General features: G+C 38.1%; 1 protein-coding gene across 2 annotated transcripts in view; it reads left to right on the top strand.

Annotated features, from left to right (window-relative positions):
- LOC135221758 (programmed cell death protein 6-like) overlaps positions 1 to 14,664 on the top strand; it is a gene marked incomplete in the record, with an annotated part of 93,412 nt that overhangs the window by 54,155 nt on the left and 24,593 nt on the right. Inside the window, 1 exon segment of one of the 2 annotated variants that reach the window (XM_064259574.1) lies at positions 7,573 to 7,631. Coding sequence (XP_064115644.1) covers positions 7,573 to 7,631 — 59 coding nt within the window. 2 annotated transcript variants of the gene reach the window in all.

Raw genomic sequence — 14,664 nt, 5'->3', positions numbered from 1 at the left:
CCAATCGAAGTGGGACGTCTTTCGGCGATGGTGTAAGAACCATCACTTTTCCTCTTCCAGTACCTCTGTGACCCAAATAGCAGACTTCTTACTTTTCCTTAGGGAAGAAAGTGGATTGGCGGTATCAACCATTAAAGGCTATCGTAGCATGCTATCTGCAGTGTTTAGGCACAGAAACTTAAACATTTCAGAAGATAAGGACCTTCATGATCTAATAAGATCGTTTGAAACATCCAAGAAGGTTTCTCCAGGGATTCCGAGTTGGAATCTGGATGTAGTGCTACGTTACCTGAGGTCCACTAAGTTCGAACCGCCTCAGTCTGCCTCGTTTAGAGACCTCACGAGGAAGACAATTTTTCTCATGGCATTGGCTTCCGCAAAGAGGGTTAGTGAACTCCATGCACTAGAAGGAAATGTGGGATTCAGAGGAGATGCAGCTATCTGTTCGTTCCTACCTTCGTTCTTGGCTAAGAACGAGAACCCCTCAAATCCTTGGCCTAGGAGCTTTGCAGTCCAAGGCTTGTCTGCATTAGTAGGCGAGGAAGCAGAGAGGTCGCTTTGCCCAGTACGAAGTTTAAAGTTTTATCTACAGAGAAAGAAAAAACTTAAGGGCAATGATGTCAACCTTTGGTGCTCTGTAAGAGATCCAAGGAGGACTCTTTCGAAGAATGCGCTTTCTTTCTTTATCAGAAGCCTGGTGAAAGAAGCGCATGCGATATGTGATGAAAGTCAATTCAAAGTTCTTAAGGTCAAAGCTCATGAGGTAAGAGCTATTGCCACGTCATTGACTTTCAACAAAAACATATTCCTGAGTAATATTATGAAGGCAACATTCTGGCGTTGCAACTCAGTCTTTGCAAACCACTATCTGAGAAACGTCAAAATTACGTATGAAAAGTGCTTCGGGTTAGGCCCGTACGTATCGGCGGATTCGGTGCTGGGGCAGGGAGCTGAGACATATCCTTTGTAGTATATATTTTCCCCCTTGTTAGGTTGTAAGTTTTTGGTTGTTTGAAAGAACATGCGGGTAGGCATGTTTTTCATTTCGTAGTTCTAACAATGATTAGATTGGTTAGGTGATCGGTTTATGTTTGAGCTCCTTGCAATGATAGTGGTTAGGTTCTGTCATATAAGTGGGCGAATCCCCGTTGACAGATCCTGCTCGGATTCTATCAAGTAAGCGGATAACCAAATCCCTTTGATAGACCCAAAGAGTCTGTCAGCTGTAGGTCACGCCCTCGCTGAAGCTCTTAAGGCAACGCAGACTCATAGACAGTAACTACGAAGTCTTCTGCCTAAACAGGTAAGAACCAAGGTTGTATTTACATCCTACAACTAGTGTTGTTTTCCCCTTTTTTCCATATTTATATTGCTGTCTCTTTCCCTCCACCAAGGGTGTCAATCAGCTAAGTATATATCTGACAGGAAAGTTCATGTACAAAAATGTTATTGTTAGTATACAATAAGGTTTTGTACATACTTACCTGGCAGATATATACGATTGATGGCCCGCCCAGCCTCCCCTTAGGAGACAGGTGGAAGGAAAAATTCTGGCTGGAAAGGGAGATTGGTTCTTACAGCCGCCACCCAGCGGCGGATAAGGTAGATCACCTGACCTACCTGTCGCGTGTGCCGCGAGTTTTGAATTCTGTCGTGACGTCAGAGACGTAAAGCTAAGTATATATCTGCCAGGTAAGTATGTACAAAACCTTATTGTATACTAACAATAACATGTTGATGCACTAAGTGTTAGTTTAGCCCAAATAGCCTAAGACGGGATACAAATAATTTCCTAGGCATAATTAAATAACCTAAAGCCATTTAAAAACAGTGGCTTGGGCTAACTAAACAAATTATTCCCAAAGGTATGACAGTTCAAATTAAAATTTGACATAGCTAGTGCAAAATCATGTGTACTGTACAGCCATTTACTGCTATGTTTGCAATAGAATCTATTGCAAACATCAAAACAGCATGAGGAACTACAGAGGTGTCCCTCATTGGTAATTTAATAATGACTGGCTTCTAATAACTTGCTTATATCACTACAGGGCTGCTATTATGCAGGACCCTCAGTTCAACTGTTCCGTATCCAATTGCTCAGGTCATTTTGTGCCAGTGGGTATGGCTCATACCAACTGCAGTGAAGTTTTAATGGTGAAACTACTCATTTTAAGCTATCCCAATGATTCCTAGGGTTCAATAAAACTAAGGAAAGTTGAAATTGTATCTTTCCAGCAAAACTTTGGTAGCAGATATGTAACCCCTTTTTCTCAGACCAAGATTGATGTTGGGTCAAAAGTCCCCACTACCTACCAGGTTAAACCTGTGGGGGAAATAGTGATTTTTTACACAGGGCAGATATTCTTCCTATTGAATATGAAGGGGCATTGCCACTGAAATGCCCGCTGAATCCAGATGGATCAGGGACATAAATTTCAGATAGCCAATGGAGAAGCCTTATTGAAGGAATTCTATCCCCCTTTGCAGCTATCTATGCCGAAGAGGATCTTTTCCCCAAAAAGGATACTAGGATCCATCTGACTCCGACTGAAATTACTGTATTTTCAGTGGGGTATAGTAACTTGCCCAAGACTTCTGCCCCTTTGGCAACAGTCACAGTTCAGTTGTTGAAGCTCAGTAAGAATGTGTTAGCTTCCTCAAACGGGATACACAGCTTTCGTCATTTGATAAATTCTGTATGGAAATCAGGATCCTTGCCCCAAAAGGGATACAAGGATACACCTGAACTCAGTGGATATGACAACAGTGTCAAAGGGTTATGGTAATTCACACAGGACCTCTGCCCCTGGGGAACAGGCATTTGCAGCTCCGTTGTAGATGCTCATTCGGGTTATGCAAGCTCCCCCAGAAGGGACAAACAATTGGCAGTATTTGATCAATTCTTTATGGAAATTATGAATAACATCGAAAAATGTCGTTGCCACAGAACGGCAGTGTATGAGCAACATGATGCATGATTCCAAAAAGGAATTAGTTAGTCCAGTATACTCCAAAGTGTAAAAATACTGTATCCTGCAACCCAAAAGTGAGAGGGGATGCAAATGTTGCCCAAATAAGGTCTAGTGTTGAAATTGCAACCTGAAACCACTATTGGTCAGTTCTGAATACAAAACTTCATATCAAAACATGACAGGGGCCCCAGTACTCATCCCTGATGATACCAGGATCCTTGGTTAGATGCATCAGTGTGTATTTTATCAAACTATAGTAAATATCTAAATAAGGAGAGAAAAAATATTATCGAAGCTGTACATTTGAAAGACCACTAACAGAAACTGTCGTCTTGCCTGTGTCTATAGCATTAAAAGTGATAGAAGACACCCTTTATTGGGACCAAAGTTGCTCACCAAAGAGTTCCAGCCTTCTGTCCCTTCATTTTTGAAATTATTAATCATGTAAAGAGAGATTGTCAGAATTTTGTAGTGATTAAAAGACTAGAGATAATGGCAAAATTAAAACCATTTTTCTCAGTCATCCCAGTTTTGGAAAACTCCACCAAGGAATGGGGAATGCTACAGCTCCCCTCTGAAGGGGTAAAACCTCCTCGATTCATAGTTACATAGCAATTTAGGACCCCTATGAGAAGAATTTCAGGTAACAGCCTCAACAGAAATTTGTATTAGGATCCAATCTCTTAGTATTATAACCTTTGCCACCATGCTGGAAGTTGCCATTAAAAGTCTTCCAAAATGTTCCATAACAATTGTTGCTGTTGTGGTTAAAAGTTTTATGAGAACCCTGCGGCAAGCATCCTATGACTTGCTAAAGAGGCACATAAAAGTCCAAATAGAGACATTGGAGGGCTCCAACTAGTCACTTCCTAATGTAACTTCATTATTTTATCATAACCCTTTCTGTAGGGATCTGTTGAGGAGTCTTTTGTGATTAAAAACTTAATGAGCAAGCCTGCCAACGGAATTGTATGAGAGTACTCTCTTTTGGGAAAATGGGGAATTTAGGAAACAAAAATCCAAACATCCCCTTACCCAACCCAAAATGGCTCGCTTAAAAAGGTAAGCCTTTTGTAACCCCAAAAAGGTTTTTTCCTCAAAGAACAGGTAGGTGTTCAGATGGGATGATGGTTCACTAAAGAACAACAACAGCAAAAAGAAAATATTTCTTAGGGTCCAAAGATCCTCTTATAGGAAGTAGAGAAGCAATAAATGGAATACATATCAAGGGTAGAGGTAGAGGAAGAGGTGGATAACAATGTGAATAGTAAGCAATTTAAGTCTTCCCTATGGGGACACAGCACTTATTTTAAATGGGCTGGGGTGGGAACAGTCTCACCCATCCCCCTCCTGTAAAGGTGCTCTTCCAAACCAGGCCCCTCTTTGGAATGGTACGTTCAGAGTCCCTGTTAATGGAAGCCACAGAGAAACGTGGATATTTGTCATCAAGCACATCTTTTTAAATGTCCCCAGAAAGGATTACTGCAAACAGACCTATCAATATTGAACAAGCACACTGTTTGCCATATTTTCCGAATAACTACCGTTGCCCTATTTACTTGTTCTGAAAGGAACTCGGTTCCGAAAGATCCACACTGGCACATCTTTGTCGTCATTCCCTTCTGTCCCTTCCTAAGGCTGCGGATAGGGACAGATATGTACAGGTTCAAAGGCATGCACTGTGAGCTAAACATTCAAAAGTTAGTAAAGGTAGTTCTTTGAGAAGTCAGAAATACAACCATAATACCCCACCTAAATGACTGGTCGATCTGGGGGCTCACAAGAAAAGTGTGCTTGAAAAACCTAAGAGCAGTGGTCAACTGACTACAGTCGCAAGGTTTTATGATAAATTGGCAAAATCCTACCTCATACCCAGCTGACACTTTCAGTAGCTGGGACTATGTTGGGATACTTTTCATGGCTCATTGTCTCTCCCCATCATACTCAAAACAGAATGATGTAAGTATTCAAAATGTGCCTCGCTCAGCCCAGTTTCCAAAAAGCAGTTAGAATGTATGATGGGCTTGTTGCAATCTGCATCAATAATAGATCCAATACTTGCTTTACAACAAATGAATGTGAAGTCGCATGCAACAAACAAGATACATGGCCAACCTCACCAGAAGATTGAAAAAGTTGGGGAGATACTTCAGCCTAAATACTGGAGGGAATCTCTGGCGATTCTGGTCATCCTGATTCCTCTGTCTGTATGAATGACAAATACACACAGATCTGCCTTGTTGACAGTTTGGAGGATGTTGGGAGGAGTGTCAGGGGGCAGGGAGGTGTTCAGATACTCCAAGGAATTGTCGTATTAATTTCCTGAAGCTGATGGCTGTCTTTTTGTCTCTCAAAAAACTCAGACCTCTAGAAGGGAGACATTTAGTTGGTTCTAAACAACATGACTGCAGTGTCCTACATTAAGAGGTCAGGATGATACTCCTCATATCTCATAGTGATGCTTTGATGGGGCAAGAAAGGAAGTGGTACTTGTCTGCAATTCACCTTATGGGGTGTCTCAGTGTGATAGTAGACTCCCTATCAAGGAAAATGACAGCCTCAACATTGTGGAATTGGACAACCACTCTTTCAGAAAATAGCCAACATGCTTCCACATATGATAGTGGACCTGTTTGCCACATATTAGAATCACAAACTGCCAGGCAATCAACAGCAAGAGATGCCTTCCTACAAGACTGGAACAAATGGATGACAATATACCCTTTCCTCCATAGTTTCAGATTTCAAGGCTGTTGAGCAAGCTTCTAACCTACTAAGGAATAGCTTACTTAATAGCCTCAAACAGCCATTGGTTCCTATTAGTACTTTAATAACGGGTGAAGAGATAAATTTCAAAACTGTCCGCTGTTTTATCCCATTTAGTAGAAGGGAAAGTAGTTTTAAGGATCTTTCTTTCTAAGCCAAGACCTTCACGGGAAATTATTCGCCCAACATTGCTAGGTACCTAGTGCAAAAATCACTTACTTCATATATCTGGCAATACCAGTATGTAAGGAAGATGTATAGTTACATTGTATCAATACTAAGAGCCTGGTAAAAAATTGTAGGGAAGCAAATTTTAAAAGTTCTTATCCCTTTTGAAGACAAATGCCTTGCAGTTACAGCATTCAGAATACAAGGCAGCATTAACAGAATCAATGATTTATGATTTTGTGATTTGACTCTAGTATAGGTGTTGTCACTTCCCTTGTGGGGTCCTTTGCACTACAAAGATCCGCTCAAGAAGGGTTCCGGCTAGTATTAACAAAGTGGGCTCTCGTAGACAGGGATAATACATAAAGCAAAGAGCTGACAATCAATTTTTATTGTCTTCTGGTGTGTTGTTCCTGGCCAAGAATGGGTCTCCTTTAAAAAGGAAATCTATTCGAAGTAAACTAGAATTAGCAGACAAAACTTTATGCCAAGTTCATGCACTTAAGGTTAACCTAGAGGTCATGGCAGACATCCTCTAGGGTCCATTTTTTTTTTCCTACACTAGCAACAGTTGCCACAAGCTTGAACAAATTTGACTGCACTGCATATTGGTAGGCGGCATGGATATTCTTGACCCATAGGTGCTATGGGTCATCCCAACAGGCAAGTATGCTAATATCGCTGGGGTGGGTTTGACAGCCATACCCAGCATGCTTAGGTAAGTCACCACAGAACTTTACCTTGGAAAAACTTAAGTTCGCACTTAGTTTCACGTTCTTTGTTGCCAAATGCTCAAGGTATTGGCAATAAAGAACGTGAAACTAGTAGCTTGACCTTGGACCAAAAATGTTTTCGGGTTATGATTTGAATCCAAGAGCTTTTCGTCACCTGTCAATTTCTTTTTAAAACTCCTTGAGGACTCAACAGCGACTACGCTATCAAAAAACAGGTTTTGACGTAGGAAAAACCTATTTTTGGTAGACGCTGTTGATTCCTCAAAACCCTCCCACTTCCCTGAGGAAAAGATAAGGGTTTTGGGTATGGCATCATCGTACATTGTCCAACAGAAAGGAATGGCGTCTTGGTCAGATTTTGGTCGTATGTACACAATATGACAGTGCATATGTGCATAACCACTTCTTATTCCTCTTGCAGTTTTGACGTAGTAGGAAAACTGGGTATTAGCGTTCGCTGAGTCCCAGTATACTCTATCACAAATTATAATGTTTATCATTACGACATACCCAGCCATAAGACCAGTTAAGAGAATTTTTTTACATCAGTCTGGTCGCCATGGAGCTCTGAATAGACCATGGAAAGGGTACTCCTTGAGGACTCAACAGCTACTACAAAAAATAGGTTTTTCCTGCGTCAAAACTTTTTTTTCCACCTCAGAAATTTGTTTTCTGTGAAAGAACTTTTTTACTTCATAAGAATTATGTTCAGTACATGATGCTGATATTTTCAGAAGCAAATTTCTTCTTCATTAATTATGCACTCCACAGGGTAAAAAACTATTGATTATGCACTCCACGGATTAAATACTCTACATAGAGTCCTTCGTATAGTAATGTTATTAGCAAGGGGTATATATTAATTTATAGATAGATGGAAATCTACAATAAGTAACTTATTTCAACCTTGCTTAATTCCATCCTTCCAGACATTGACTTCAGAATTCCGTCAACATGATCAGGAGCAAAATGGAACTGCCACTTTTTCGTATGACCAGTTTTTACTTTCTGTAGCCAAAATATTGTAAACTTGAGTAATGATATTGAACACTGTAGGATAATGTTTAGAAAATAATTTTTTTGCTGGGAGAGTAAGGTTGAGAGATTAGGATAAGAGTAAGGGTTTTTTGCACATAGTACTGTTATTGCAGAAAGAAACTACATAGTAAACTAAAGTATTGTTGTTGCAGAAAGAAACTATAGTAAACTAATCAAACAGAAATTAAATTTATTTCTCAATTTCTGAAAGCAACAAATCACTGTAGCATAGTATTATGACAGTTTGTAAGCACAGGTATTTGCATGCATAAGATGCTAAATTACCCATGGATTTTGGATTTGGTATTAGGCTTTCTATATTATCACTTTTCTAAAAATTGATAATAAAATTTGGAATCGGGATGTGAAATAGACATTTAATGGGCAGTGCAAATGTAGGTATATTGTGTAAACTGCATGGGGATAGTACCACTTACTGTGGGCCTGACATGACTTGGATTTACCCATTCTTTGGGTATCTGCCTGATTTTTTCTCTTAACTGATCAGGTTCTTGACTTATGCAGTAATTTACTTCACTTCTCACCTCTCGTATAATAAGAAAATATGTCTCCTTCTGGCAAGCCCTGTGATTTTAGAAATTATTAAATTTTGTTACATTACTATATTAATGGTTTTGATAATTAGTATTTTACATATTTGGAAATTCAGTCTGCTTTGTCAGAAATTTATGTATATTCACATTTACTTTTATGTAATGAATTTATTAGTAAATTAGCAATGAATGCTACAAGAATTGGGTGACTGAATATTATAAATTAAGTAAAACTTAATTAGGATATGTATATTGAAACCCAGCACTACTGTACTTGAATAAAAAATTTGTATAACAAATATTTTTAAATTTCAACAAATTTATATTGTGAATAAAAGCGCTAATCTCAAAATTGTAAAAGATCCATAGCTAACTAAACTTAGTTTTATGTAGTGCTGTGGGAATTTTGTAAGCTAGAATTGACAAAACTGGTAACTTTGTAAATATTTTTTATAGTTTCAGTAGGCTTTGAGTAAACAGCTAAATGTACTGTTTATAGATATTTTTTTTATTTTGGAGGACCCATTAGACATGATGGTCTCACAAAACTGTCTGTCTGATGGATGGGAATTGAGCATGCTAACTATTTTATGATAATAAGTAAGCATAAGAGAATGTGTTTATTGTATGGGAATATAAATATTTGAGATAATTTATGAACCTTGAAAGATTTGTATTTTATTAAAAACATATTTTTCTACAACGCACTTAATTTACTGAATTTCATTTGGGCTGTCATATAATGTATAGGTTTCCTCAAGCATGGCTGTAATAATGCCAAGTTTTTCATGTCTGTCTTTGTATAGATCCAGGATGGCTGGTCCTACACAGACCAACAGCAAATTATGCCAAGTCTTTCTTGTCCGCTTTTGTATAGATCTGATGAGGTGGCTGGTCTCACTCAGATCAACCACAGATTATGCTTCGTCTTTCATGTCTGCCTTTGTATAGATCTGAAATGGCTCGCCTTCCAAAGATCAATGGTGTAGTTTTGAATCTAATCTTATGAGAGGGTTGTAACTACAGTGTGCCTTCCCGCACACATATGGTTCTAGAAGTTTATTTTAGTGTCCTATGATTCTTGAGTCTCAGTGCTTTATGTAGTTTGCTTTTTATCCATTTTCTTGATAACTTTTTTTACTTAGCTAGTCAACTTTCCTTTCACCTCTTATGCAAGAACAGATCCCTTTTGTTAGGCCTGGGAGAGAGTAGAAATGTGACCCACTGTTCCAATTGAACCTACTTTGCAATCATATATAATTCTATAATTTTTTGAAGAGGGGGACAATTTTCTAGAGGTAGAAAAAAACTTTAGTTTCTCAAATGTCATTGTGAGTATGGTAATTGGAATATAAAATTTAGACCAAAGAGCCAAGCACTTGGACCTATGAGGTCATTCAGAGCTAAAAGGGAAATTGAAAGTAAAGTTAATATGAAAAGTGTAATTGAAGGTAAACAGTTGTTAAGGAATGATGGAAAGTAAGATGGAAGAGAGAGAATATGAACGGAGTATCAATAAAAGGAATGCTTAAGTAATGTCTACAGTGCACCACTTGAGATGCATTAATGGCACTCTCCTCACAGGGAGTGTAATAATTATCTCAAACAAAAGTTAAGACTGCAAACTTGTTACCTACCTATTGTGGTAAAATTTAGTAGGAGTAAGATTACCTAAACAGACTTTTCTATTGAAGATAATAGGATTTAATATGAAAACCTTATTCCAACATACACCTATGTAAAATTACAGTGTACATACTTACTTAGATGCTTTCCTGTAATGGTATTTTCATAAAATAACAACGGGTACTGAGAATATTTTACAATTTAGTTTGATGGCATGAAAATTGATAGGTGGAACAGAATTTCATATACGTACTATGTACACTACACTGGTAAACTGTTAGTTTCTAGTGCCTTAGTCTCATATACATATTCAATGAACGTTATAGAAATGTTTTTCAGCACGTTGGTTTCTTTCAAATTTTCATTAATGAGATTGGTTTTTATAAGTTTTTAATTTGCTTTGGGCCATAATGCTTTACATTTGAGTTTTAGGATTTACTGCTATAAATATTAATTTTTAGATGTATTTACTTAAATTTGGAAATCAATACAGTAGTTAAGTTTTAGGATTTACTGCTTTAAATATTAAGTTTTAGATGTATTTACGTAAATTTTGGAATTAATACAGTAGTTATATATATGACAAATGAGTAAACTGTGTGTGTGCTCTTGTAAGTATTTGTTAAAGATCAGAATGATCAGGTATACTAGAATAATAAGTTTTCTTTCCCAAAAATTGAGTACAGCAACACCTCAACTTATCAGACTAATTTAGTTATCAGCTATATTTATTACAATAATTTTTTGCTTGACTTCAGTTCAGAAGACTTTAGAGTAACACTAATAGTTAAACATTTTTTTGGTTAGAATGTCTAAAATAATTGTGACTGTAAATAAAATATATCAAGTTTTGGAAACAAATCAAAACATTGTCAGACATGTCATAATTTTTAGTTAACCTAGTTAAAACATTGCTAAAAAGCAGTAGTACATAATTTAATCAGATATAAAAACTTTATGATCAATAAAACAAACCCATAAAGACAGCCTTATGAGAATTAAATAAATTACAAGCTCATTGGTCTATTTAAACTTCTTAAGAATACTCTACAGAATGTGCTTTAGGGATGCCATTTTCCACTTTCAAATAATCAACCTCTTCTCTGTAGCTCCTTCAACTGTAGAGTATAATGGCCAGCTTTTGGTTAATATACCCTTTATGTATACATAGATAAAATAATTAGTGGATCATTAGTGCTGGTTGTTTTGGTTTAATATGTAAGCATATGAATATTGTATTTAGAAGTTTTAACCTTGTTTCACAATCCTCAACCTCTCTTGATGTCAGTTATGTTATACACTATTTTTACTATGGTTTTACAATTAATTTTAAGCAGACGGCACAGTAATCAGTTAAGTGACTCCTGTGGTGTTATAAGATAGACAGCACAGTAATCAGATGAGTAACTCCTGTGGTGTTATAAGATAAAGTTGAAGGCAGTGCTAGCAAGGGTCAATATCATGTTATTCTTGTTAATGATGCTGGCTAATTCGGTAGAAAAATTTTAATTTTATTCCATTTTGTGTTTAAAGCTACATCCTGTATCCAAACTATTAGGTGTTATCTGATAGTGGTCATGTTTAGCTAATTACTGTGATTGTTGAAATGATTATCAATATTTTTTGTATTATTTCATGATAGAATTGTAGAGGTGTCTGGATCATTAATAAGATAGTGGAGCCAGACTGCAGAGCCATGTTTCCAGACTAAGGCTAGCCCAGAGGATTTATTCTTTTATAAGGAGAAAATTAGAAGAGGAAAAAATACAATTAGATTGTTGAAAGTTAGGAAGAGAGCAATGGGAGTTTTCTATAGTATATGAGAGAAGCACTTCAGCTTGGGACCCAAGGGATGTATAAAGGACCTTCAGTACCATTCTACGCTTGTACATGTAAAAGTAGTCTTCTGTCCTCAGAGTTGCTCAGCTTCCTCCCTTAATCCAAGTCTAAAAATAAAGTATAAGGGATGGAAGAAAGGTGGTACCCTCAACATTAATGAAAAAGTACAACTGCTTCTTATTGGGAAATACAAAAATGACAAAATGTCATTCTCAACTTTTCTTGCATAAGTAATGGAAAATATAAAGGTACAGTAATATACAATTAGAACACTACACAAAATATTTTTATTAATAGTTTGGCAAACCCTTATAAATTGGAAGTTTTGGCTCGGTTTGATTTCAGCAATTACCAGTGTTCTAGCAGTGTTCCCTTAAACATGTCATGTAGTTATATCAAGCAAGGAAATATCGAACTGTCAATTTTAATTATGGGAATTACCCCACATTTGTATAGCTAAGAGTTTCACTCGCCCAGCAGTTAAATTTCGAAATTCATGCTAATTTTCCGTTTTGTTTTGGTTAGGTAACAATGACCCCGCCCACATTTGGGAAAAGGTAGGAACCACTTGGCAAAGAGCTCAGTTTGTTTCTGCCAGCTGATGGCTCAGACTGGTTGTCAGTTGCAGTTAATTCTGGAATTCTTGACTTTTCCTTTTATGTATCAGTATTTGATGAAGTATTATTTGCGTTGAGTTAGCCGATTCTTTTTACTTAAAGAACCAGGTAGTAGTACTTTTTTTACTTTGCTTACCGACTTGTCTCTCTATTCACAAAATGTTGGACTCTAGGTTTGCTAACATTAGGTATTGTGCAAGTGGTTGTAAGACTTGGTTGACCAAAGTCTTATGATACACATACCTTGTCTTCAATGTCTTGGACAAGTATGTTCTGTGGATGTAAGATGTAATGGGTGTGTTGATTGGGATGAGAGAACATGGAGGAACTTATAATCTCATTTAAGAAAATTAGATAGAGATAGAAAGTGAAAGGCGTTAGCTAAAGCTAGTTCAAAATTTGCTGGGCAGGGATCGTTGAATTCGAATGCTCCTGTTATTTCTCTAGCCACAGTTCCCAACTCTCTTGCTATACCACCTTCTCAAAGTTTCAAGCTCCCACACTTCTGATCCCAGCCCCATTGCCAGTCTAGAAGAAAAGCTTGAAAAACACTTCACCGCTAGTTCAGACGATGGAGCAGCTTGGTCCATCAGTGAAAGTCCTGATGGACAAGGCTAAAAGCGGCAGTGCAGTGTTAGTGGAGGAGGTGGCTGTTCATCCCATCGACTCCCCTAGGCAAAGGTCACTGTCATACTCCCCAGTGCATGGGAGGAGTCAACTGGTAGCTCAAGGGAGGTTGGTGGGGTCTGCCCATGAGCAGTTGCCCCCTCAGTTCAGCCTATTGTAATTTCCCATGTTATAACAGAGGACTGCTGGAAAGGTCTCTCTATGGAAGTGCATAAGTTGTCCAGTTCCAAAGACTCCTCTCCATGTCGTCGTCATCAGTAGTGCTCAAGCAGTAAGTCTCGCTGGAGCAATTTTCTTCTGATTGCCTGTCAGAAGAGGATGCTCCCCCGCACCCAAGTCTCCTTGTAGTTCGACCGCCCCACATCAGGATTCAGTACTTGCAGCTCCTGCTCCTCTTATGGCTCCTGAGGCACCCGTGCTGTTGAAAGCAGTCAAGCGCCCATTGGTGCCAGAACCCTCTACTATCAACAAGCACCAGGTAGCGCCCGCTTGTGTGGAGTCACAGTAAGGTGCAATTGTGCCCCTCCTCCTCTGGTAGCTCCCACTGTTTCAACTGAAGTGGACCCTATTCAACTGTGAAACTGGATAGCATTTTGGCTTTACTTATTAAAGCTCCTCAAGCGCCCATAGGTGCAGAGTATATTTAGGCGCCCATTGTACCTCCAACTCCCCTAGCTCCTCTGATTGCAAATATGACTCAAGCTCCTGCAGATCTTTCTCCCGTTTCGTCGAAGAAGAAGAGGCTCAGGCTGCCTCTGGCGTATATCGCCTTAATGAAGTTGCTTTTGGCCTCTTATCCTGCCTTTTTGCCTACAACTCCCTTGTAATAAAATAGTTTTAATTATGCTTACCCAGTAATTATATAATTGTAGCCCACCCTCCGTCCTCTAGCATGGTTTTTTCTCTTTAAGGGCATAAAACAAACAACTCTCTGCCAAGTGGTTCCTCTCTTCTCCTAAAGTGTTCAGGGTCATAGCTACCTAGCCAAACCAAAACAGAAATTTTGGAATTAAACTACCGGGTGGGTGAAACTCCTAGCTAGTAATCACTGGGTAAGTATAATTAAAACATAAATTACATTTTTATTATAAATGTAAAGATTTTTGAAACATTAATGACTTCATTTGTAAGTTGGGTTGTTTATAATTCATGGAACAAGAAATAAAGTATTACTATATTTACTTGGAACAGAAGACATGACAGAACATAAAAATTTTAAAAATTATCAGAAATGTTTGAAAGTTATTTTGAAAAATTGCAAATTCCTTCCCAAACTTTTAGTGACTTAGCAGTCTTAACAAATTATATCTCAACGAAGTAGCAAATTTCTTCCACAGCATAAACTCTACAGGAATAGAAACCATCACCTTCTCTATGAGTATTTCCCCAGTGCGAGATGGATTGGTTGTTGAACTTGGTAAGAAGGTTGTTAACTGGTGGTTATGTGGGTGGGAGTAAGGTAATACCCCTCACTCACTAAGTCTCTATTTACTCTTTCCCCGACTGCTTTGAAGAGTAGGTATGCTGTAGTTGCTCTTCTCACTCTTGTCCAGTGTTCAATGCTTGTGGATAAGTAATCCACAAGTAGTTATTACTAAAACAGAGTAGACTCCATCGTCTGTGTTGCCTCAAGAGCACTTAAGGGAGAGTCAGCGTTGCCTTCCTGTGACGCCAGCACGTTCTTTGGAATTCAAGTATCAAGCAATCTCACTTGAGTAAG

The sequence above is a fragment of the Macrobrachium nipponense genome, chromosome 3 (genome assembly GCF_015104395.2).
Source record: "Macrobrachium nipponense isolate FS-2020 chromosome 3, ASM1510439v2, whole genome shotgun sequence".
NCBI lineage: Eukaryota > Metazoa > Arthropoda > Malacostraca > Decapoda > Palaemonidae > Macrobrachium > Macrobrachium nipponense.
Note: the sequence above shows the minus strand (reverse complement) of the source record. Positions and strands in the feature narration are given on the sequence as shown.